The following is a 23,248-nucleotide window of genomic DNA, read 5'->3' as shown; positions in this document are numbered from 1 at the left end:
TAGTGTAAATTTTATTTTCCGTTGTTTCAAACTCATTATATGTTGTAACAGCTTGCTCAAAAAAGGGAAATAACAAACCGAAGATATAATTGAACTACTCTATGTATAATAAGGGAGATTGCCACAATGAATTGCTAAGTTTGTTTTGTTCGTAATGAGTCTCAAGAGATTATCTTCACTTTTATTTCCACAATATTATTATTTTTTGATACACTCTTTTTTACGAGAATATATTTTATAAGAATATCGAGGCCTAATTTTGGCAAATTTTAAGAATACTCTTAAGAATAATCTGAAGCTGAGATTCTGAGAAGGTCTAAATTTTTGTGTTGAAAATCTGTAAATACGGTGCAATTATATTTTTTAACTTAACCGTATAAATTATTATCACTTAAAAGCAAAACAGATCAGCCTAGAGACAGAACACTCGCAACTGAAACCCCACTACATTCTAAAGTGGAATTTCATTAAGCAATAGACCACACTTTTTATGGGTTTCCCGGCGTGATAAACCACGTGGGATGTTGGGAGAACACGAGAAAAGCTTGTAATAAAATATAAATCACAAGCCGAAGGCGAGTGATTTACAAGCTTTCGAGTGTTCTCGCAACATCCCAAGTGGGTTATCACGGCGGTAAACCCATGGAACGTGTGGTCTATTGCTTTTATAAAATAACTTTAAGTTTTCTCTGAGTACTACCGGCACAATAATATCATAGGTTTTTAACCAATCAGAACTCGCGTACTATCTTAGTTATTTTATAATGTGCTATAACTTAAGAATAGTTCAAGAATATTTTTTACCCTAAAATCGACTGAAAAATAAAAATATTCCGCCTGGGCCGGAACAACAAAATTCCTATTTGTGAAAAAAGGTCGTACATAGTGACAAGAAAGGATTATTTTAAAAGTGATTGTGCAGGTAGAAGGGCATGGCTTAAAAAATGTTTTGATAACGACTGACAAAAAATTGTACCAGCCATCAACAATCGTCTGGGATGGTTGGGAAATGATCACAAATCTAGGAAATCGAGAGCTTCGTGACGGCAGTGTTGTCAACGCACCTCAGTAGTTTTTGCTCGGTAGCAACTGTATTTTTTTTAAGGGCCTTTTTTACGTAGAGGTGGAGACCCCAGGTAGGTGAGGTAACCCGCTTAGGTGTGGTAACCCGCCTGTCCATATAATCTCTCATTTTAATTTTGATCACGTTTACATGATAGGTGGGGTGACCCGCCACATCTGGGGTCCCCCACCTCAGGGCCTGTTTACATGGAGGTAGGGGACCCCAAGTAGGTGAGGTAAATTATGGCGGGTCACCCCACCTATCATGTAAATGTGATCAAATTAAAATGAGAGATTATATGGACAAACGGGTTACCCCACCTAAGCGGGTTACCTCATCTACCTGGGGTCCCACACCTCCATGTAAACAGACCTTAAGTCTCACCAAGGGAGTCGCACGAGAAGCCGACAATTTAAATTTCGCGTGCCATATGCTTATAAGCACATTTTTAGCGGAGCTCTCTCGCGGGCAGCGGAGCACTATGGGTAAGAAAATTTGGTGATCTATGCATCCAAGAAATTTTGGTTCCGGCAAAATCGTCCGTACGGAGCACGTACGTACGTCCACTCCTTCATGTAAGGCGGATTGAAATTTTGCATTTCAAGTACCCGCGTTTCGGCGGTAAAAAGCATAGCCACCCGGACTTTTAAGGAAAAAATAACAACAACAAAGCCGATTCTTTCTTTCGAATTAATTTTAATGTCTAAACGTTAAGTGACGTGGATAACAGAGAAAGAGCTAGCGAGAGATAAAAAACAAAGGAGACCAATTTCGTCGTAAGAATAACACGAAAATTTTATAGCGGCGGTAAGAAAATGAGAAATGCGAGCGGCCCCCAAGGTGAAAATGAGTGGCAGGGAACAAAAAAGTGAACAGGAACACATACAACATTTCCTCCATAAAATGTGTAACTAGGAAGTTTCTGGAAGCCACCCTGTAGTCATTCAAAGCAACGGCAAAGAAATGTACAACAAAAACCGTTCAAAGTTGTTTTTTTCTGCTAATCAGGAAAAAAAGTGTGCTACACGTGCAAAGTTATTATTTTTTCTTTTTTTGGCTAATTAGACCTATTTCCTTTTTTTTAGCTGTTTTCGTTGCCTTCGCCGCTTGACATGACACGATTTTATATTTTGTTTGAGTAACCTATATATATATTAACGAGAGCTTCGCTTTTAGCCCTGGCTACACTTTAATATTTATTAAATTTTCGTACTTTCAGAGCTATGAGCCGACTGACCGTGCCCCCCTGAGGTCATTGTATCATCAAGTTCATAAGAGTCTTAAAAATTTAATTTAATTTAATTTTCTTAAGTAATAGTCACATACTTATTTTTAGTTAATTCTATATCATTATTTATATTATTTTACGGCTAGTATGATGTCTTAGCGAATTTTACCGACCTAATATACGTGTAGAAGGCCTAAATGTAATAAAGTCCTAAATGTAATACCAATTTGCCCTAAATGTAATAAACTCTTAAGAGGCTGTCCGCGTAAGAACCGATAAGGCAAATTTTGGTCTATCATGGATTGCCCTGATTTTTTCAGTGGAAGATAACTATCCTATCCCATGAAGAAATATCACATTTATTTGGACCAGCCCAATTTTTTCTCTATTTTACAGAGAGATTTTCTAGGTCACCTAAAACTAGCCAGTTTGCAGTCGGAAGTGGTGCGATTTTGGTGAAACTTTAGGGCTCTTGAAAACCTACCTTATAGAGCCGAATAAGCTGATTATTTTACACACAAAAGTTTTAACTCTGTTTAATAGTTTCAAGGTTTAATGGTTGCATTCTGTGGAAATTTAGCTGAGATATGATTTTTTTAAAATGACCTTTAATTTGCTTATCGGGAAAATTAATTTGCAGAACTAGAGCTGAACGGTAATTTCGCAAAAGTGGCACCTGACCCAGACTCAAGTCTATGATAAAACAGAAGTACTAAGACCAGTCTACTTCTTAATGCAATAAAATTTGTGGGCACTCTTCTTTGCGTGCTGTACAAAGTTCCGTTAATGTTCCAAAATTCGCCATTTTGACAGAAAAGCTGGAATTGTAACGGTCTACATCTGGTCGACTAATTTCCACAGCTTTAACGTTTCTAGTTATCACTAACTGTCATTAGACCCTTTAAATGTTGGACTTTCGAAAACATGTGGAGGAAACTTAGTAATCGCTTTTTCTTGGGTTTTTTTCTTGTCGACGATGAACGTGACTTCACTTTCCGTATGCAAATTAGCCTTAGATGCGTCGTTTCAACAACTTGACATGAAACATAATCCTTACATTTCACATTTCTAAGGGGAAAAATAACTCTCCTTTCCCCAGGAAAACACGAACCATCACTTAGAATCCCCTTAAGGTCTGTTTTTTTTTTTTTTTTTTTTTTTTTTTAACGAGGAAGAAGCAGCTGAATAATATATCATGATCGATATATGTTTGCGTGGCTTAAAATAATTCAATTACTGTGGCCTGTCACGCATTCCTAAAGAGGGGCGGTCGATTAGAAAACAATAGCGTTGTATCGATCAATTTTATTATATTATCATCTTTTTTAAAATGATAGTTATTGATAATAATAAAAGATAAGAGTTAACATGGTTAACTTGCAAGGTAAGTCCTCTTGTCAGCACAATAAAATTTGTGGGCACTCTTTTTTGCTTATCAGATCTTTGTACACGGCACTATGATAAAAAAAAAATGCCCCACACTTTTTCTATCTTAAAAAGTTTTTTTTAAAGAGAAAATCCATGTATAGCTTTGCAAAAGGCAAATTAGCTGTAAATTTCAGATTCATTCAAAGATCTTTAAAGCGTTTATCGGTAGCAGAATGAAACGAGAAAAAAATTTTTTCGTTTTTCAGTGAATATACGCAGAAGGGATTATCTCAGTTTTTAGTTTTTGTTGGGGTATAACATCCGTATTCCCAAGATGATCTTGTTTTGGTTTCAATCTAATTGAATTATAATGCAACAGGTGCCAGTTTCAAATATAATTATGTCAATGAAATCGCCGAAGAGATCAATTGTGAAAAATGGCTTATTCGTCTATTTCATACGATCAAGTTGTTCTTTCCGTGTGGTCCCATTAGGGGTGTGGAGGGAAATGTGTTGGTCGCAGAGTGCATGAATGATATTACGTCTCACTTAGCCAGCTGTCACTTGTCTAAGTGTAGCAAAGTCAAAGAATGAATGAATTCATTTTAGCGAGAGAACTGAAATTGTACAGACCCCCTTCCCCTTAGGAAAAATCGGAGAAAGGGCCCCTTCTCCGAAGGGGTGGGGGGCGGTGTTTACACAGGCTAACACTAAAATGACAATCTGCCCAAGGCACAGACACCTGGCAGGTTTTTTTGCGAGCGCCAAGGTCTTGTTAGGCTCAATTGTAGGCCGCTGTGCCGGAAAATGAGCCCCCAAGGGACCTGGAGACGGCGGAAATCGAGCCTAAGGTCTTGTCAATACCCAGGTCACACTCTGGATCATACTGGCGAAAAAAACTACTGTGGAAATAATAACTACTGAGCGAAATAATTCTTCTTCATGCAAAAAATTTCCAAACGTACAGAGATATTCTAATTTCTCTATTTAACATTTTATCTTGCGATGTTTTCTGATGTTCCTTTCCAGTTTATTTGAGCTTGCAAAGACAGTTTATTTCTAGTTTTTGACAGCCGTGTATCTTGCCCTAATCAATTCTTACCTTTAAAATACTCTACATAAAGGTTAATCCGTGTGTTGTAAAAGATAGTTTTCTGATGATTGTTTGAAGAGCATTATAAATGGGAAAAAACAGAAAGAACGTTCTACACGGAGTCAGGATTCAACCTCATCCTAGGGGGAATTCCCGCCCCCCCCCCCTGCCATTTTCTAAGAGGAGTGTCCTGGGGACGTGTATAAAAAGTATTTCATTCTTGCAATAAAATTTTTTTTTAACTGAAGGCCATGCCAATTTAATGCTTTGTTTCCCATCGCCCGACCGACCCATTTGTTTGGAAAAGTAAAAAAACAAATTCCAGAATCACTTGTAAAGAAGCAAGTACTTTAATGTACAAGCGCACGATCTTGTCTTATTAACACCAATTATCTGAAATTATCATCGATACTTCTTTTTTGTAGCCTTTTTAGACATTTGATAGCCCTGTTAATATACATCTCTTACCATCTGATTCTACCTTGCAGACTAAACGTGAGATTTAATATGCAATCATGTGTTCATTCTTTTTTTTTTTTTTTACGAGAGGGAGGGCGATGGGAAACGAAACATTTTATTGGGATGGCCTAATAAACAGTGTTTAAAACATGTCTCTGGTTTTGTAACAGTTAGTGAGACTTAAATGTACCAGAATGTTCAGTTCAACTTTATATAGCCGATTTGCTCCTCCTGTCGCAAGAAACGTGAAAAAACTTGACGCCAAAGGGTCGAGAAGAGTACGATTGAGCAGTCAGCAACCATGTCCACACCTTTGTCGGAGAGGTTTATTGGACAAGATTTTTCTGTTTTTCTTGTTTTGATAACGTTTTTATTAAGTCTTCAAAAATGATTCCAGATTGCTGTTTTTTTTTGTATTTATACCCTCTTGAACAATGTGCTCCATCAAAGTGCTCCTCCCATCTCTCCATTTTTAACCTACTTTACCATCCACCCTCTCCCCCCCCGGTTCCACCTGTACTTTTACTGTAAAATTTCTGAAAAATTACGTCATTCTACTTTTTCCTTAAATTCTTAAACTTTGTTCCTTTTTCTTTAAGAACCGCCAAAGATGCTGCTAAGGCTGCAATAAGCGCACTCGCCCTTTCATATACTTCATCTAGTTAAATGTCTACCCTTTCATATACCTGAAGCCTGAAAAAGATACCCCTTTCGGGCGGAGCCTCCCCGTATAGGCCATCATAGGGAGTTCCCCCCACCACCGTTCCAATTCCGTGCTCACCTATTGCCAGCCCTTGTTGGACTCTAGGCCCGTTTGAGTCAACACCTAAACATAGTCCTAAGTGTAATTACAGGCAATGGACGGAATAACCAATGTAATGAACTTGAATATAAATTGAACTTGACCATAGAGATCTACTGCAAGAAGACAAGGTGTTCGAAAGGCAAAATCTTGTTGCAGGAATCGCTGAAGAGTAATTGAGATAACAACACCCTCAATCAGAAGTTTTCAACCTATGTGTATGTCAAAGGAAGATCAATCTAGTCAGTTCAACGTGGTAGATGGATTTGTTTTCTTTAGACTCAGTTATTTTTATTATAGTGATTTGCAATCGTTTGTATTTTCATCTTCGAGGTCTATTTTTCGGGAACATATCTCATGATAAGTGCTGAAAATAGCATTCCGGGGCCTCCAAATTTGAAAATTTTTTGGGGGAGGATAACCCCAGACTCACCTACAAGGCTCGTGCCTTCAGCACTCACGATAATGCCCCCCGTTACAAAAAACCTAGCACCCAGTAAAGAATCGGAATTAACAGTGATTAAATTGTATGATTATCAATAACTATCACTTCAAAAAAGATATAATAAGATAAAAGAACTGATCGATATACGGTCACTCTGGGGGAATGCGTGACGCGCCACAGTAATTAAATTATTTTAATTTGCGTAAACATATCTTCTTCTGCTGCTTCTTCCTCGTAAAAGAAACAGGCCTAAGGGGATTCTAAGTCATATATCGTTCGTGTTTTTCCGTGAAAAGAAGAAATACTTTTCCCTTAAAAATACAAAATACAAGTATTATATTTCCTGTCAATTTGTTGAAACGACGCATCTAAGGCTAATTTGCATACGGAGAATGAAGTCAAGTTCATCGTCGACAAGAAAAAAAACGAAGAAAAAGCAATTACCAAGTTTTCTTTACGTGTTTTCGAAAGTTCAACGCATTTAAAGGGTCTAATGACATTTGGTGATAACTAGAAACGTTAAAGCTGTGGAAATTAGTCGATCCGATGCAGACCGTTACAATTCCAGTTTTTCTGTCAAAATGGCGAATTTTGGAACATTAACGGAACTTTGTACAGCACGTAAAGAAGAGTGCCCACAAATTTTACTGCATTAAGAAGTAGACTGGTCTTAGTACTTCTGTTTTATCATAGACTTGAGTCTGGGTCAGGTGCCACTTTTGCGAAATTATCGTTCAACTCTAGTTATGCAAATTACTTTTCCTTCTGAGCAAATTAAAGGTCATTTTAAAAAAATCATATCTCAGCCAACTTTTCACAGAATGCAACCATTAAACCTTGAAACTATTAAACAGAGTTAAAACTTTTGTGTGTAAAATAATCAGCTTATTCGGCTCTGTAAGGTAGGTTTGACAGAGCCCTAAAGTTTCACCAAAATCGCACCAATTCCGAAGGCAAACTGACCAGTTTTAGGTGACCGAGAAAATCTTCTTGTAATATAGAGAAAAAATTGAGTTGGTCCAAATAAATGTGATATTTCTTCATGGGATAGGATAGTTATCTTCCAGTGGGAAAACCAGGGCAATCTGTGATAGACCGAAATTTGCCTTATTGGTTCTTACGCGGACAGCCTCTTAAGTTGCCAATTACAGTAATTACTCGAACAAGCACCGCCCTCAAATAAGCGCCGCATTGGGGGGGGGGGGGGGGGTTAATTAGCACCGCGGCGCTTATTCGTGTAAATACGGTACTAAGCGGTATTACTATGGTCTTATGCTAGCACCGCTCTGAAATAAGCGCCTCATTTTTGTAGAAAACAGTTAATAAGCACCGCGGCGCTAATTCACGTAAATTCGGTACATTTCCTTATGCACTGTGAAACTTAACGTTTACAAATAAATTGCTTGTAAACGACAAAGTAACAGTATTTTCCTACAGTTATGCAAACCCTCGACTTCGTCTCCGGTTTGCATAACTGTCAAGAATTATAGAATTCTCCCAACCTCTCGAGTGTTTATATCGGGTTATGCAAACACAGGAAAAAAGTTTTCTATTGCTTTTATAAAACTAGTAATAGTGGACACTACAGCTGCCCCAGCTCTGTATATTGTCGGTCAATAGCATTCTTGCTCGTTGTGTAGCTCTTTGAAATATACCGATTCATAAGGAAGATTTTGACACATATTCCATGCAATGGGTGAAATAAATACAGGAAACGCAAGGTTCCATGCACAGTTTCAGGTCGATTTACACAGCTTTGATCAAAACATTCTCAGTTTCGAAAATAGTTTATTCTAAACCACAAGAAAAGATTTAATAGGAAGTTGAATTTTTCGCTATTTTTCTTTCACTTTTTACATTCAGTTCATTTTATTTGCCGGAAAGGAAGCCTTAGAAATTAAAAGGACGTTTGATTAATTCACACTCGCGCATTCTAGTCTTATTTTAAACTTTATAGCGGAAGGACATCTGTGAGCAGGGAATAAGTCAGCACAGAGTTTGATTGTCGGCGAATTTCTGTAATCGTCCATCGTTCTGCTAGTGAGAAGCTAGCCGTTGTTCACTCGTCTTGCTTGTTTGGGGCTGAGTCTTATTCCGGTAAAAGAGAGAGAAAGAGTGTCTGGCAAGGTTTCCAACGAAAGATTTGTGAACTCGTGTCTGACAAACTCTCCAAGTGTTTATATGTACACATTTATACGCACCTTATAACTTCTTCTGCGCTTAACGAGTGTCGTTAAAATTTTGGTCCATGTTTCGCTGAAACAACTGCTCCACAGAGTGTCACTGATAACACGTAACCCAAAAGAGTGTCGAAGTATGACTGCACAATAAATGTCACAAAATCTACCTAAGCGGCAGGATGTTCTTTCTCTACGTCATCCTAACCTTTTCGTACTTGCGGGCGCAAACAATAGAAACGTCATCATTACCTACCGATTCCCCGCGGCCCCTGTTTAAGCAAATTTGAGATTGTTTCTATATTGACTTTATGACTGTACATTTCAACTGTAAGTACTTTCCTTACGCGCGAGTTAGTAGAGTGCCTCCTCGCGATTTCGCCTTCTGGGCGAAATCCCTGCGGGGGCAATAACTTTCCTGAGAAAAAAGAAAAACTCTTTGTTTAGGTTACTGATTAAAAGAGCAATTCTTACCAGTCGCGAAGTCTCGTACACGAAGCTTAATGTACGTGTAATCAGTTCTTGTTTGCAATAAAGATGCGTACCAAAAAGGGTTTTTCTCGCTTAAAATGTCAGCTTAAGCGAAAAAAAATTGGCACAGCACGTTTGTAAAGATTTTCCAAGTTTCATCCGACGAGGGAATGGGTAAATTAAGTAAAATTTGCGCTTGAGTGATTAGCGCGCGAAGAGCAAAACATCTTACTCCACACACGTTTACATACTCTCATGCAAACACATCTCTCGGCCAATCAAAGAGCGCGCGTACTATCTTAGTTATTTATAAACGTTGTTATCAGTTGTGCAGTAGTCTTTAGGGCCTGTTTATATGGAGGTGGGGGACCCCAGATGGGTGAGGTAACATGCGGCGGGTCACCCCACCTATCATGTTAACGCGATCAAATTAAAATGAGAGATTATGTTGACAGGCGGGTTACCCATCAAAGCGGGTTACCTCACCTACCTGGGGTCCCCCACCTCCATGTAAACAGGTCCTTAGACTTCTCGTGTTTTGTTGTTAATATTTTGACTGATTAGATCTCTTTTCTAGAGATCCAACGTTGACAAGCAACAGGATCTTCGTCTACGGTTTTTGCAGTAAATTTCTTTAACAAAAATGAAGTATGAAAAACTTTTTAAGGCTTACAAGGTTTTCTTGATCAATAACGATTTCTTAAAACATAAGCAAGCGAATATTAACGTTAAAAGCCGACGTTTCGGTATCATCATGACACCATTCTCAAGGCAAAATGAATAAGTAATGCGAAGATTTGATTTCTATAGTCTCCACAAATTAGCATAATAACAAAGGATCACAAGTTCTTCAAGTGAATACCTTTGCGCGAATCGAGTCCGCCTGCACGTTTAGGGATGGTTTGAGTTTTCTTATAAAGAGCATCTCCTTAATTAGGCAATCAAATTTGTTAGAACCCTTCCTGAGCACGTGAAATTGTTCTGAAAGAAAAGGTGGTGCGTCCGAGTTATGTTCGCTAAGATAATGTTTACAAATTGACGACGATTTCTGTTTGTGTCCATCAACGAGTCCTTCGTGAAGGTGGCCGCGAGTATAACCAACATATCCTGCATCGCACAGGCTACATTGAAATTGATAAAATAAACATTGTTGGTTAACAATGGCTGGCTTGACTTATCGAAATTTAAGGTCTTCGTTGAGTTTTCTGCTGATGAACACAGGCTGAATCAGGAGCTGAATAGTGGTCTTGATTTTAAGCTGAGGTCTGTGAGACGTTTTTTCACTATATTAGTAGAGACCTGATCTTTAAATGGTATGACAACTCGGATGGGGGCTGGAGTCGTGTCGGTTGATGGAATTTGCTGCCGGGCTGCTACCTTGGAATCCACGAATTGATTGACGGCCAGATTGAATAGGTGCCTCGGGTACTTAAGGTTTAAGAATACAGTCTGAAGCCGATCGCATTCTTGTGAGAAGTACGACCAGTCGGAAGATATGCGGTAAGCTCGATCTATGCATGGTGGTGATTAGACTGCGCTTGTACCGATGATCCACGTGGCTCTGGTAGTGGAGTAAAAGGCCCGTTTTTTTTTTGTTTTATTTTGTCCCTTTACAAGCAATTTATTGTAAACGTCAAGTTACACAGTGCATAAGGAAATGCACCGAAGCTTATTAAATTTTTTGTCCAAAATACAACGCTTACTTGAGGGCGGCGTTTAAAACCACAGTAATACCTCTTAGTACCCTATTTACGAGAATAAGCGCCGCGGCGCTTATTAAATACCCCAAATGAGGCGCTTATTTGAGTAATTACCGTAATTTGCAACTTAAGAGTTTTTACATTTAGGACAAAATGTTGTTACTTTTATGACAAAATGTTATTACATTTAGGCCTTCCACATGTAGACGTAGATGTAGATGTACTTACTTCCTAAGGTGGACAAACTGATCGAATAAACAAATTTTTAAGTTTATTCGGAACAAAACAGTAGAGGGATGAATTAAGATGTACAGGTAAGATCTTAATGGGAATAAACTTTTTAGTTCTTTGCCACATTTCTCCCAGAACAGTGAACACTGTTTTTAGAAGTATTTTTTAAAGCATTCGAGCCACTAAGCGCTGCATAACAAAGGGAAACAGGTACAGCGTGACTCATTATGGGAAGAAAAAAGGGTTTTCATGTTCTTTCTTTCTTGTTTCGTTTCATTGATTGATTGATTGATTGATTCATTCATTCATTCATTTAGTGGTACTTATTCATTTATCTACTTTGGTCTTTTTTTCCCTTTTACTGCCATCACGGCATTTTTGCCTTCTACCTTGAATAGTAAAGATGGGCTTTGCAGGATTTTTTAAAATAGTCAAAAAGCCGTTGCGGCTATCGCACCATTATTCATCGTTGCAGTTCCAGGCAAAGACGCCAGGAAGAAAACAACATAAGAGAACATCCGTAATTTTTTCTCTTATTATAAATTTGGTAATGGATCACTTGTTCATTTTCTACAAATAAAACTTGCAGAAGCAAGCATACGCTGTAAGTGGCTAACACGGGTGCCATTTACAACCAGCAGGAGCCGATTAAGTAATCGGCTCCTGCTACCAGTTTATATACAAATATCGTTTTACTATCGCCTTGATATATTCCACCTCCTTGCATATTTATCACGTATTCGCACATTTCAGAAGAAATATTGTAGCTCCTTGTGGAATACAAAATTAACAGTCGTTTTTGATAAGCTGCCTATGGTTTTAAAATCCTTAAGGCCCCGTCCACTATTCACGGCAAAGAACTGGGCTCGATCTTGTTACGTCACCGTATGTTTAAAGCACATCGACCACCGGAATCAGGATGATTAAATTAAAAAGCATTCGTTCGATTGACTCTCTTTATTTATTTGTACGTTATGATTCTGTTTTGTTTTACTTACTATTGACTTGCATAAATACATCGGTGCTCATGACGATCAAATAATTATATTTGGGAGGAAGACTTAAACGCCCACGGGCTTTTCACCAGGTGGTTCACCTTGTCAAGACTGTCAGTTGCAATCCACGGGAGTTTATGCCATCTAGACAAACTCATTTGTTTGGTGTTAGTCAAATGTGTGTTGACAAATCTATGGTTCGTTCAATAATCCACAAAAGATCTTGAGTTTTCGTGGCGTTTTGACCTTTGGGTGCAATTTCCTTTCATTAGGGGCACCCTTTCATTTCTTGAACGAACTTTGTGATCAAACGAATAGAAGTTTTTACAGTCATTACCCCTTCGCTCTGTCATCCCATCCGCTGGAAACTAATAATTCTCATTAAAAAAGGAAAATAAAACATAAAATGAGACTAAAATAGGCTTGAATTGAAAACTGTGCGTTATTCGTAGTTAATTTTCCGCACGTGCTTTGAGGGCCTTAGAAACATAAAAAGGAAAAAAAGGAACAATACAGAGCCTATTAATTATTCTTACTTGAATAAGATGGTTGTTAATCCTATGAGAACAAGCCATTATTTGTTAGTAACACGTGAGAAAAAATCGCTGAAAAGGTGCCGGGTGCCGGGCCGGGAAAATGATTCAAAACAAAAGAGTCAAAAGAGCTGGAGTGCTAATCATGTTTCTATGGCGACGTGACAGCCAATTAAAAGTCGCGGATTGATTATACTGTGTGACTAGTTGACATCGGATAACTTCATTTGGGAACACGCTAAAAGTTAGTCTAGTTCCCGAGATAACGGCGTAAACATTAGATTATTTGTGTTTTTACCAGGGAATGGAAGATATGCCTACGTTTACGCCAAGCGGAGGGCAACCACTTCTGGTTAGAGGCACAGTTCAAGAAAATTTCGACGACAAAATGCCTCTAACTAGTCGGTATGCATGGCCTAGAAGTTCGTCGTCGCTAAGTACAAGTAGCTTTCCAAGTAGGAATAGCAAAAATCCTTTCTTTGCGAGACATAACCCGCATCCACAAAGGGTAAGACATATGAAAGGACTTTTAGACATTCCAGTTTGTACGGTAATTGATTCTGGCGTGGAAGAGAATGTAGGAAGATACATGGTTTGCACTCCAACAATCGACCAAATGCGCCAAAGACCTTTGAAATCCAACCAGGGATTGAGATTGCCAATCAATGCTGATAAAGTTGTATTCGCTAAAGAAAAAGCTGTTCCAACCATCGGATTAGGTAAGTATGACGTCTTTTTGATGTTAAAGAAAACTATAATGATGTTCTAATTGCACTTAGCAACGATGAATTGTTGTGAGTGAGAGAAGATATGACACCCCTCTTCGATGTCACTAGCGAACTTGAATGTCTTATGTTGCCTTTCTTAATTAAAGAAATAGCTTATTTCCTGTCGCGTTGAAAAAGTATACCTTAGAGGTTACGAACTTTGTGTAAAGTTTTGTTCTTCCAATAACAAAATGTTTGCGGCATTTTTCAACAGTGACATAAACTTCAGCTTTCATTAAGTGGCATTAATAGATTTATAAAAGCTTCTGGACAGCCAAAATTTATGAATGTTAATTTACTGTCTGAAAGAAGGATTTTAACAATAAATAGAGGTAATCTTTTTCAGGATTTACGGCCTGGTTTTGTTTGCCCTTCATTTCTGAATTCATTGTGAGTTTTTATAACTACTTAATAAGTACAACAATCATGGTTTCTCTATTTGTATGCGACGTTGTTCTGTCAGACAGATCAAAACTCTTTTTTTAGTCTAAGTCAGTTAGAAATTCAGTTTTCAAAACTGCTTTTCCTTTATAATAGAATAAACAAAAGGACTTTAATATTAAGTTTTATCCGTATGCAAATTTCTTTAGCTTGTCAAATTGAGCTGAACATTGCTTAAAGAGGATTTCCAATTATTGTGAAACCAGAGATAAATTATTAAAAATAATTTTAAGTGCAGTCATTGCTTGCTAACGGCATAAAATTAGGCTTATTGATGTTTATATAATGTATAGATTTAGCCAGGGCTAAAAGCGATCTAGCTCTTGACGATATTTAAAGTTTGTTCAAACAAAATATAAAGTCGTGTAATATGCTAATAAATAAGCAGCAAAGGGAACGAGAATGGTGATAAAACAATTAACAACAGGTCTAATTAGCAAAAAAGCATCTTAGCACGTGCAGCACACTTTTTGTTGTACATTTCTTTGCCGTTGCTTTTTTGCATGACTACAACGTGAAAGTTCCAGAAACTTCTTTAAGTTACACATTTTTTGGAGGAAATGACATATGTGTTCTTGTTCACTTTTTGTTTCACTTCTGCTCATTTTCACCTTGCATTGGTGGCTGCTAGAATTCCTCATGTTGTTCTTCCAACAAAAAAATAGCTCCTTTGTTTTTTTTATGTCTCACTCTAGATCTCTGTCGCCCTTTTTATTGTTGAGCTTCACTGGCCTGCTGCTTACTTTCTCTTTTTGTCTGTCTTTCTCTTGCTCTATATTCCAAATTTGTGGGTATGACAATTAATCTAAGCTTAATAGTTTAGACAACACGGATACAGAAACAATTTCCTTTTTCCGTTTTCATCTTTATTTACTCTTTAGTTGTGACGTGGGTGGCTATGTGATTTCCCGCCAAAATAACCTCTACTTGCATTTGGGTTGCCATACCTGTTGATTGAGTTATGTTACATTGGTATGCCTTTGGTGTGGATGGACGGTTGGGGGCAAGCGGTGTACGGTCACGTGATTACCAAATTTCCTGGGATGGGTAGATTTACTTACCCATGGTGCTCAGTTGGCGCGTGCTTTACACACGTGAGAGCTCTGCTACTAGTAAAGAGGAAATGTAAAAAAAGAAAAAAAACTGAAGCATTTAAAGATGATGTTGCCAAAAGTGTTGGAAAGAAGTTGATGAACTAAAAAAAAATACAGAAAACATTCTTGCCACAGCAATGAAGTTATTGATCATGACTGTAAATTTAGCCACAATCATGTAGAAAAAATGTTAAGTTGCCTTAAATTTCTCATCATCAGTTCTTTCTTGCTATAAATTATACAGCAAGGCTTCTATGATGACTTTTTTTTCTGCCTTAAATTCACTTGATTTTCAATACTTTTTTAAATGTGGTCAAACCTCTGCAATGTCTGGTGACCTTCTCTGTTGGCCCGAAATTTCTTTCCCAGCCTACAGCCCATCTATTGTAACAACTGTCTCATTGCAGTGACATGGCCAGGATTTCATTGTCCCAAACAATTCACTTTAAAACATCACAAGCCTCAGCGTTCCGAAAGTTAAAAAATGCATAGTGTCTGGTTGCTATGAAGTGACGTAATCATCCATTTGAGTATCCATCATCGTAACACTGTACTTTTGTGGTCAACTACCGCGGCGCTCATAAAGTACTTTAATTAAAACCATGTCCAAACCCCTGTGAAGGTAGTGTGTTTATTTTTGAGTCGATAAATGCACTTCTGACTTTCATGAGGTCAATTTTTGCATAATTTCAATTATCAAATATTATGTTGAGCAGTAAATCTACCCATGGCTCGTGGGAAATGAAATTTCTATAGAGGCGCAAGACAAAATTAATGTTTCGAGAGTCAAGGATGTGCTTACAAACTATTCACTATGTGGTGAAAGGAGAAATCACGGGCATGACAGCTCATGTAATGGTAATTTATCAATGCGGGTTGTGACCGTGTTTGTTCTAGAACCCTGCGATAACCTCGTTTGGCGTGCTTCTCAATACTTCCAAAACATGTTGTGATCAGTAATTAGACTCAAGGACTTGGTATTGCCAAGCCATTCAAATTTGTAAACCCAATTCTATGTCTGAAGATTCTAGCAAACAAATGTACCGAGTAAATCTGGATGGAAGAGGAAATTGTCTCCCTAAACACAGCCAGATTATATTTTGAAGGATGGTGGCACAATTATTCAACGTGTCTTCCAGGTCAGCCCTAATTTATAGTCCATAAGGGTATTATATTGCAATCTCCCTATTTTCACTTAAGCTTTCTTTGATTAAACTTCAATAAAAACAAAACAATGCAAACATACTCCTGCACAACCAGTGACTCAATCCATTGAAGGAAATATCTGTTTGTAAGTCAGGCAAATTATCCCTTCTTGTGCACTGCAAAGTCAGTCGAAGAAATCATGGCATATTATTAAGCCTGAGCGCTTCTAAGAATAACACGTTTAGCATTTCGACGTGTAGAAAAAGATAGGCAGTTGTTCTATATCCTTTCTGGTTCATCCAGGTAGAAGTCCTGGCATATTATTAGGCCTGAGTTCTTAGGATATATAACACGTTTAGCATTTCGACCCGTAGAAAAAAAATTGGGCAGTTGTTCTGTATCCTTTCTGGTTCATCCAGGTAGAAGTCCTAAGTCTGGATCCGGCTTTGAATTAAATATCATTACATGCTCTCAATTTCAGTTCCAATAACTCAAACGTGGCGAGAGGAGCTCAGAAAGTTAACGGAAGCGGCTGGCATCAAAAGCAAGAACCCCTACACTAACACAAAAAGTTACCAGGTGCCACCATCACGGCAGGGATCCAGGCAAGGGGAGAGGCCACCACCATCCAGAGGACAGGAGCTCCCTCCTCCATCGAGAAATAGTGAAAAGCCTCCTTCCAGGAACGGAGAAAAACCACCATCAAGGTATGGTGAGAAGCCTCCATCTAGGCAAGGAGAGTCCAGGCAGGGAGATCGCCCTCTCCCACAGAGCCTTCCTTTGCAGCATATTGCTGCTGACTCTGACAGTGATCTTACTGTAAGTGAAGACCTTAGTTTTACTTGCTGTATATCTTAGATGAAATTATTATAGCCTTCATCTTACTACTGGATAGTAAGAAGATAGATTAAACAAATTTAGATTCTATAAGCAGAAATAAATAATTAAATAATGATGATGATTATTTCAGGTGAAGTATAGTTCCTAATCTAAGGAAAAAATATATGCAGGCATCTTAAATATCTAAATTTCACCATTAATGCACCTCTTTACACTACTAGGAGCAAGCCTCCGTAATTAGTCCCAAAGGGGAACTTAAGACTTTCTGCAACGATTACGTGAGCCAAATTAAGACAGCAATGTTACTTTCTTTCCTTTTTGCTTTTGAGTCTGTCCCTGATCGTTACTGTGGTCTCAATCTCTGCTTATTACAATTCTGTAATTCAAAAGAATTGAGACACTTGATTAACATTACTTTATTAGAAACATTTGTATTACACAAGATGTGTACAGTCTAGCCTGCATAGCAGACATTGAAAGGAAAAGGGGAATTCGGGTGCTGGAGAGTACATTGGGCACGCATGGATGAGTAGAAAGGGAACGGTGCGGGCTAACAATTACGTAAATGATGTTTCATCAAGTTTTGCTTGTTGTTCTACTAGATGCTGAATATGTTAATAAACATTTTGCAACCAACTCATCCTGATGATATTAAATCATGGCTAGTGTATGCTCCAGAAAAAGGTACAGAGTTTTTCTTCCTTTTGAAATACTGAACTTACATGTACTTAAGATCTGGTGTGAGTAGTGGTTTTCTTGCATCATCATCAACAACAACAAAAAAAGAAACAGAGAAAACAGCAACGAAACAAAGTTTGTGTGAAGTTTCTTACGCTATGTTGTATTTATTGGATTAAGTGCCCTGGGCACTTGTTAAATTTTTGGACCTTTAGAGTAGGCGCTTATTCGAGGCTGGGTGTGTATTAAATTTTCCCCATTTTCAACAATTTTAAGTAATTTTGTTTTGCAACAAAATGTGTAGATGTTTCAAAGCAGGATGGACATTTATTCGAGGCTGGGCGCTTATTAACTTTTCTTACCTTTAGGAAAGGCGGTTATTCGAGCCTGGGTGAGCGCTTGTTCGAGGTTGGGCACTTAATCAAATAAATATGATATCTGCTATCACATAAAGCACAGATGTGATTAACATTTTATAGCTGAACATATCGGTAAATAGGAAATTTCATATGACATTTTTTAAGAGCATTAATTTTGTGAGTAATTTTACACGCAGTGAGTCACTTACTTGATTTGACTGAATTGATTTGATTGAGTTCTCAGACAAAAGAGCACTGAAATGAGTACATACATCGTAAATTCTCTATTAAGCCCCCATCTCAACCCCCTTAGGGGGAGGGTATACTCCCTATGATGGCCTATATGGGGAGGCTCGGCCTGAAAGGGGTACCTTTTTCAGGCCAGTTCATGTATATGAAAGGATAAAGGGATTTCACTAGTTGAAGTATATCAAAGGGTAGGGAAGTCTGTCATTTGGGTCTGTGAAAGGGCCCAAAGGGCTAACAGATGCCGAATTTTATGGCTTTATAAAGAGTAGAAAACGTTCTATTTTTGTGATTGATTCCTACTTAAAAGACAGTGCATTTACAGCAGTTAAAAGGGATGCAAAGTTCTAAACTAGGTATGTCAAAGGGGTACCTTTTTCGTGAAAAATGGTACATAAAAGTGTAAGGGTTGGACCGCGGGGCGGAGCCTCCCCTGTATAAACATTTGTGGAGTACCCCCTGGGGTCTTAACCAAGCCCCCCCCCGCTATTTGGGAAAGAAAATTAAGCCCCTTCCCCTTACTCGGCAAATAAAGCAAACTGTTGACTCCACTGCAGTGAAGTAGAAACCGAAAAAAGTGCTTCTTTCTACAAACACCATCGTCACTCTAGCAGCTTTACATTTATTCAAACTTTTACTTGTTGTGTATGTTGCTTCAAGATGGTGTTGCAATAATAACATATGGATTATACAGGATGGGTAAAAAAGCTAACGAAATTATATATTTTGATTTTAATCAGAAAAAGAAATTGTCCTGGACATGATCCGTGCAGTGTGCACCTCAGACCGTGAATTCAGGGATGGATACAATGAAGTCATGAAATCTCCCATGTATGATGATCAGCTACTGCAGCAGGAATCCAGCCTCGATTTGGATGAAATTCAAAAATACAATGATGCGAAGAAGAAGGAGAGAGAGGAAATAGAAAGGAAAAAACGGGAGAAAGAAGAAGCAGAAAAATCAAGGTACTGTATGTGAAAGACGTTTTTTTTACTGCTAGGAGCTGTCGAACTGAAATTCATGAAAATTATTCATCTCTTTTAATACATGAAGTATTCATGGTGTGAGTCGATGTGTGCTAATTGTGTGATGACGATGAAATTGCGACCTCTATAATGAGACTCAAAATGGTTAAAGCTTCGGTAAAAGGGTAGAAAAACGGGCAAATAATTATGTTTGCGATTTTAATATCACCCACATTCAAACCTGTCTTGCCGTGAGTCGGGTTGCTGCAAGTTGCGAGAATACTGAATTCTGATAGGATAAAATTGCGCGGGAGTCACGACATACAGGGAACTTACGTCACTTGCTGCAAAACAAGTTTGCCCTAGTCCGGTAAAACTGGCAACTTGTATAGCCTGTGTGCAGACGCCCCCCCTCCCTTTGGAAAAATCGGGAAAGGAGACTCTCTGATTTTTCCTGCGGGAGTGGGGACGTCTGTACACAGGCTACAACTTGTACAGATTTTTTTGAACTGCTCTCTACTTTCTGCAACAACTTACCGCCATAGGGAACAACTTGATTTGCCGCAAATTATTCGTGGGTGGTAAAATGCTCGCAACATCGTTATTCAACTTGTTTTGGCAGCAATATTGCAATAAGTTGCACGTTTTTTTGCTCGTTGTACCCATACCTTAGATTTGGATTCAAAGTGGTGACACTCGCTATTCTTATCAATGTTTTTCTCAAGGTGCTTCAGTTAGTGCTTAGCCTACATCAGTTGGAATATTACATTGTATTAAAGGGGTAGTGTGTCGAACATGCGAGCTGAGTATCTTATGTGTAGAGTTTCAAAAAACGTAGCGCAAAACTCGTGCACGTGCAAAAGATTTGTAGACTTCTGGGATGTGGAGATGGTCGTTCCCTGATTGCGGATCCGTTAGTGTCAACCAAGCTTGCAAGACTAGTTGTTGCATATACCAATAAGGCTTGGGTCCAACATCTGTGACTTCTTGAAAATCCATTTTTTTTGGTCTTCTTGAACTTGGCTTTGGAGTCAGATTCATGTTCGAACATAGAAACCAGCCCCTTTATGTTGGAGCTTTTTGTGCTCGTCTTCCCATTTGACCCGCGTTGTATACACTTAAAAGCTTTATTATTTTAACTGATGAAGGATTAATGAAAACGTCTTAATAAAAGCACCGACAAATGTATCCAGCGCCGGTCGAACTGTTAACGAGCAATGCCATCTTCTGACTTAGATCGCGCTTGTTATGCTCATCAGGAAGCTTAAGCAACGGCAACGGGAACGAGAACGTCAAAAAAGCGATAGGCTTAAAACTTTGCACGTGCATCACTTGCATTACACTTCTTTGCCGTCACTGTACGACAAAGACGTGAAATTTGCTGAAGAGACGTTTTATAGAGGACATTAGCAAAAGACGAGAACTTTTTCTTTCTTCCTGTAAACTTGGGTGCAGCCCCTAAGAATTCAATTCCGGGGAAATTCAACTATATTTAAGATTTTACACAACTCGGAATAATCGCGAGCAAGTTTGAAAAAAGCGAAGCCTTTTTAAAGGGGCTGTGTCATGGCAGTCCAGTTCATTTTGTTTAATTTTGCCAATTACTCGCTCTCAATCGCTATGGAACTTAAAACTTGTAAGCAAAGAAGTTACAGGTAAATGACAAAATCAGAGATCCGAGACAAACAAATATGTCTCCTGAGCATTATTTTTGAAGTTGCAAGCAGCAGGGATCAACTTTGAAAAACTGTTAGGCTGAACAGTTTTCTAAAACCCTAATTTCAATCCATTTCAATTTTCTTCAGTTTTGCCCATCCGTGGCATCTGTTGTTTCTGTTATATTATTTTAACCTTCCTTTAAAGATTTAAACGCTTAGTTTTATGTTTCTCTTAATTTAACGGGCATTTTGTAATTTCTTAATTTTGCTGAATTTCGTGACACAGCTCCTTTAATGAGTGACGTTTTCACTGCCTTAGTCGTTGTCGTTGCTAAAGCTCCCTATGTAATACAGTCAACACTCTCCTCTTAAGCCCCGTGCAAACGGGCGCATCAATATTGGCACAACTTTCTTGTTCGTAATTTTCTATACTAGCCGATTTGATCTTTTCTCTGGATTTCCATTTTCGGAAACAAGAAAGGATAATTCTCTTTTTTGTTAGAGACATACAGTGATTACTGATCACAGCCTTAAATCTTGTCTCTGCTGACATTTCTTTAGTAATACCAAGGCTTCTGTTAATACCTAATACTGAATTCCCTAGCAACAAAAGGTTAACAGGGGAACTCACTAAAAACCTGCCGTGGCTTAGAGTAATGTCTTTACATGTATTCCGTCTTTGCGTATTTACCAGCACTTTCTTTTGAGCGTTCTGGTGAAAGCCTGGGTGAAAGCTAACGATAGTGAACACGCTCTCTGATTAGATTCAGGGGTCAATTGCTTGAAATCTAACGTTAGAGATAACCACTAACATGTGGCGTTAAAATACAACAAATGATAAAAAAAACAACAACAACATTAACAAGAACAAAGCATGTGTCAAAAATAATCACTAGACTGAGAGCAGTCTCTTATTTTTCTTTTCAAAGTTGCTGCACGCGAACCGCGATAAACGAGGGCATAAGCCCAAGAAGAAAAATTAAACATAACGTCGTGGTTTGCAATTGCGTCGGCTGAGATAAGAACTAGACGGATTTTAAGAGAAAAGGCGGGCTTCAAGCAGTCTAATAATTACAGTAGAACCTCCGCTAACGGCCACCTCTATATAACGGCTACTTTATTTTGTCCGGGCAGACAGTCCATACATTGACTCTTGTTTGAACCTCTCTACAACGGCCACCTACTTCTGTCCTCAAGGTGGCCGTTGCGGAGAGGTTCAACTGTACTTGGTTTCATTTCACTTATACCTTCACCGCCTTTTTTCCCAGAACGCCTCGCTCGGCCGGCTCAGCTCAAGGTTACACCCAGTATGAATGGACAAGTCCCGGATCTAAGCCCAGTTCTCCGTTTATTGCCTTGGAGAAAAAGAAAGAAGCGCTGACTGAACGGAGCAAACCGAGGCCTGGAACGGCAGAAGCAGAAATTGAAGGTACTTTCACTGTTTTTTTTTGAAAGATAATACCGCTCTTCTTGAATTAACGGAAAGTATGTCAATCCAGAGTCACTCTGAGCTCAATTTTGGATAGCTGTTAACAACAAAAAAATTGTGATTTCAAGCCAGTCTCCAGTAGCTGGCGGTTTTGTTTGTCGAAATGAGCGGCGAAGCCGCAAGGATAATGGGGCGGGAACAACGATAAACCGGTTTGTTTTCGTTCGCGCGCGCTTTCCGCGCGTTTTTCGCAGCTCTTTTCCCTCCCGCCAAACAAACCGCCAGCGACCCAGGCTAGTCAGCCTCAAGGTTGGTCGCAAAAAAAAAAAGGAAAAACTCGTTAGTGAAAAACGAACTGGTAGATATGTAACCTTAGTGCCAAGTGACGAAAGATTTAGGGTCCTATTTCACTGGACAAAAAGCCTTGAACTGCTTTAATCTCTAAATGCTTTGTTTTTTAGAAATACGAAGTAGGCTGCAGTCCCGCTCTTCCCCGCGTGTGTTCTCCCACCAAAGGCCGTCAGCATCCCGACACTCCGCTCGTCCCCAGACCCAACAGAGCGTGTACGTTCCACCCGCGGAGTGCTTGGAACCCGTTGCAGTGAGGCCGCCAAGTCACCAATCCATCAAATCACAGCAGGCGGTTATTAAAAGCATTTTGTCATATAAACCACAACAGAATTAGAAAAAAATGGGGAATTTTTGTTACAAGAAGCATAGTCAGTTTAAAAACTGAATTTTAACGTTTGTTTTAACTGCACTGTAAAGCGCGCAAGATGACAAACCTTGTTACGCGCTCCATCACTAAGACTATGTCCACATTGTTAACGCATACAAATTTATGTGTTTACCGCTGTCCACACGATAACGACATTTATCCGTTTTATTGACCGCAAATTTTCCTTATCATCGTTCACGAGCTTTCAAACTTAGAGGGAAGCCTGGACGGTATAAACGTATAAGTGGACATCTGTCTTCTTCGAAAAATGAGGACGCCTGCCTCAATTACTCGTAAAAGACCAACCAATCATTTTTGACTCTGACGCCCGACGGGTGAAT

The 23,248-nt window shown here is 38.8% G+C and overlaps 1 protein-coding gene and 1 pseudogene across 1 annotated transcript; one reads left to right on the top strand and one right to left on the bottom strand.

Moving 5' to 3' along the window:
• Positions 1–9,792: 9,792 nt before the first annotated feature.
• Positions 9,793–12,066, bottom strand: LOC140926211 (uncharacterized; annotated as a pseudogene).
• Positions 12,067–12,778: 712 nt separating this feature from the next.
• LOC140928635 (uncharacterized) lies at positions 12,779–22,904 on the top strand. Its single transcript, XM_073378411.1, has 6 exons — positions 12,779–13,284; positions 16,495–16,832; positions 17,456–17,537; positions 18,877–19,102; positions 22,029–22,189; positions 22,651–22,904. The coding sequence occupies exons 1-6, from the start codon at positions 12,870–12,872 to the stop codon at positions 22,872–22,874; spliced, it is 1,446 nt and encodes a 481-aa protein (XP_073234512.1). The 5' UTR covers positions 12,779–12,869; the 3' UTR covers positions 22,875–22,904.
• The last annotated feature ends 344 nt before the right edge of the window (positions 22,905–23,248 follow it).

Source organism: Porites lutea, chromosome 2 (genome assembly GCF_958299795.1).
Source record: "Porites lutea chromosome 2, jaPorLute2.1, whole genome shotgun sequence".
Lineage (NCBI taxonomy): Eukaryota > Metazoa > Cnidaria > Anthozoa > Scleractinia > Poritidae > Porites > Porites lutea.
This window is presented reverse-complemented; position numbering and strand designations above follow the sequence as displayed.

Excerpts from the sequence above, each read along its gene's own strand:
- LOC140928635 (XM_073378411.1), top strand. The coding sequence starts at position 12,870 with ATGGAAGATATGCCTACGTTTACGCCAAGCGGAGGGCAACCACTTCTG. Across the intron at positions 13,285-16,494 it reads TGTTCCAACCATCGGATTAG|TTCCAATAACTCAAACGTGG; the intron begins GTAAGTATGACG and ends TCTCAATTTCAG. Across the intron at positions 16,833-17,455 it reads ACTCTGACAGTGATCTTACT|ATGCTGAATATGTTAATAAA; the intron begins GTAAGTGAAGAC and ends TTGTTCTACTAG.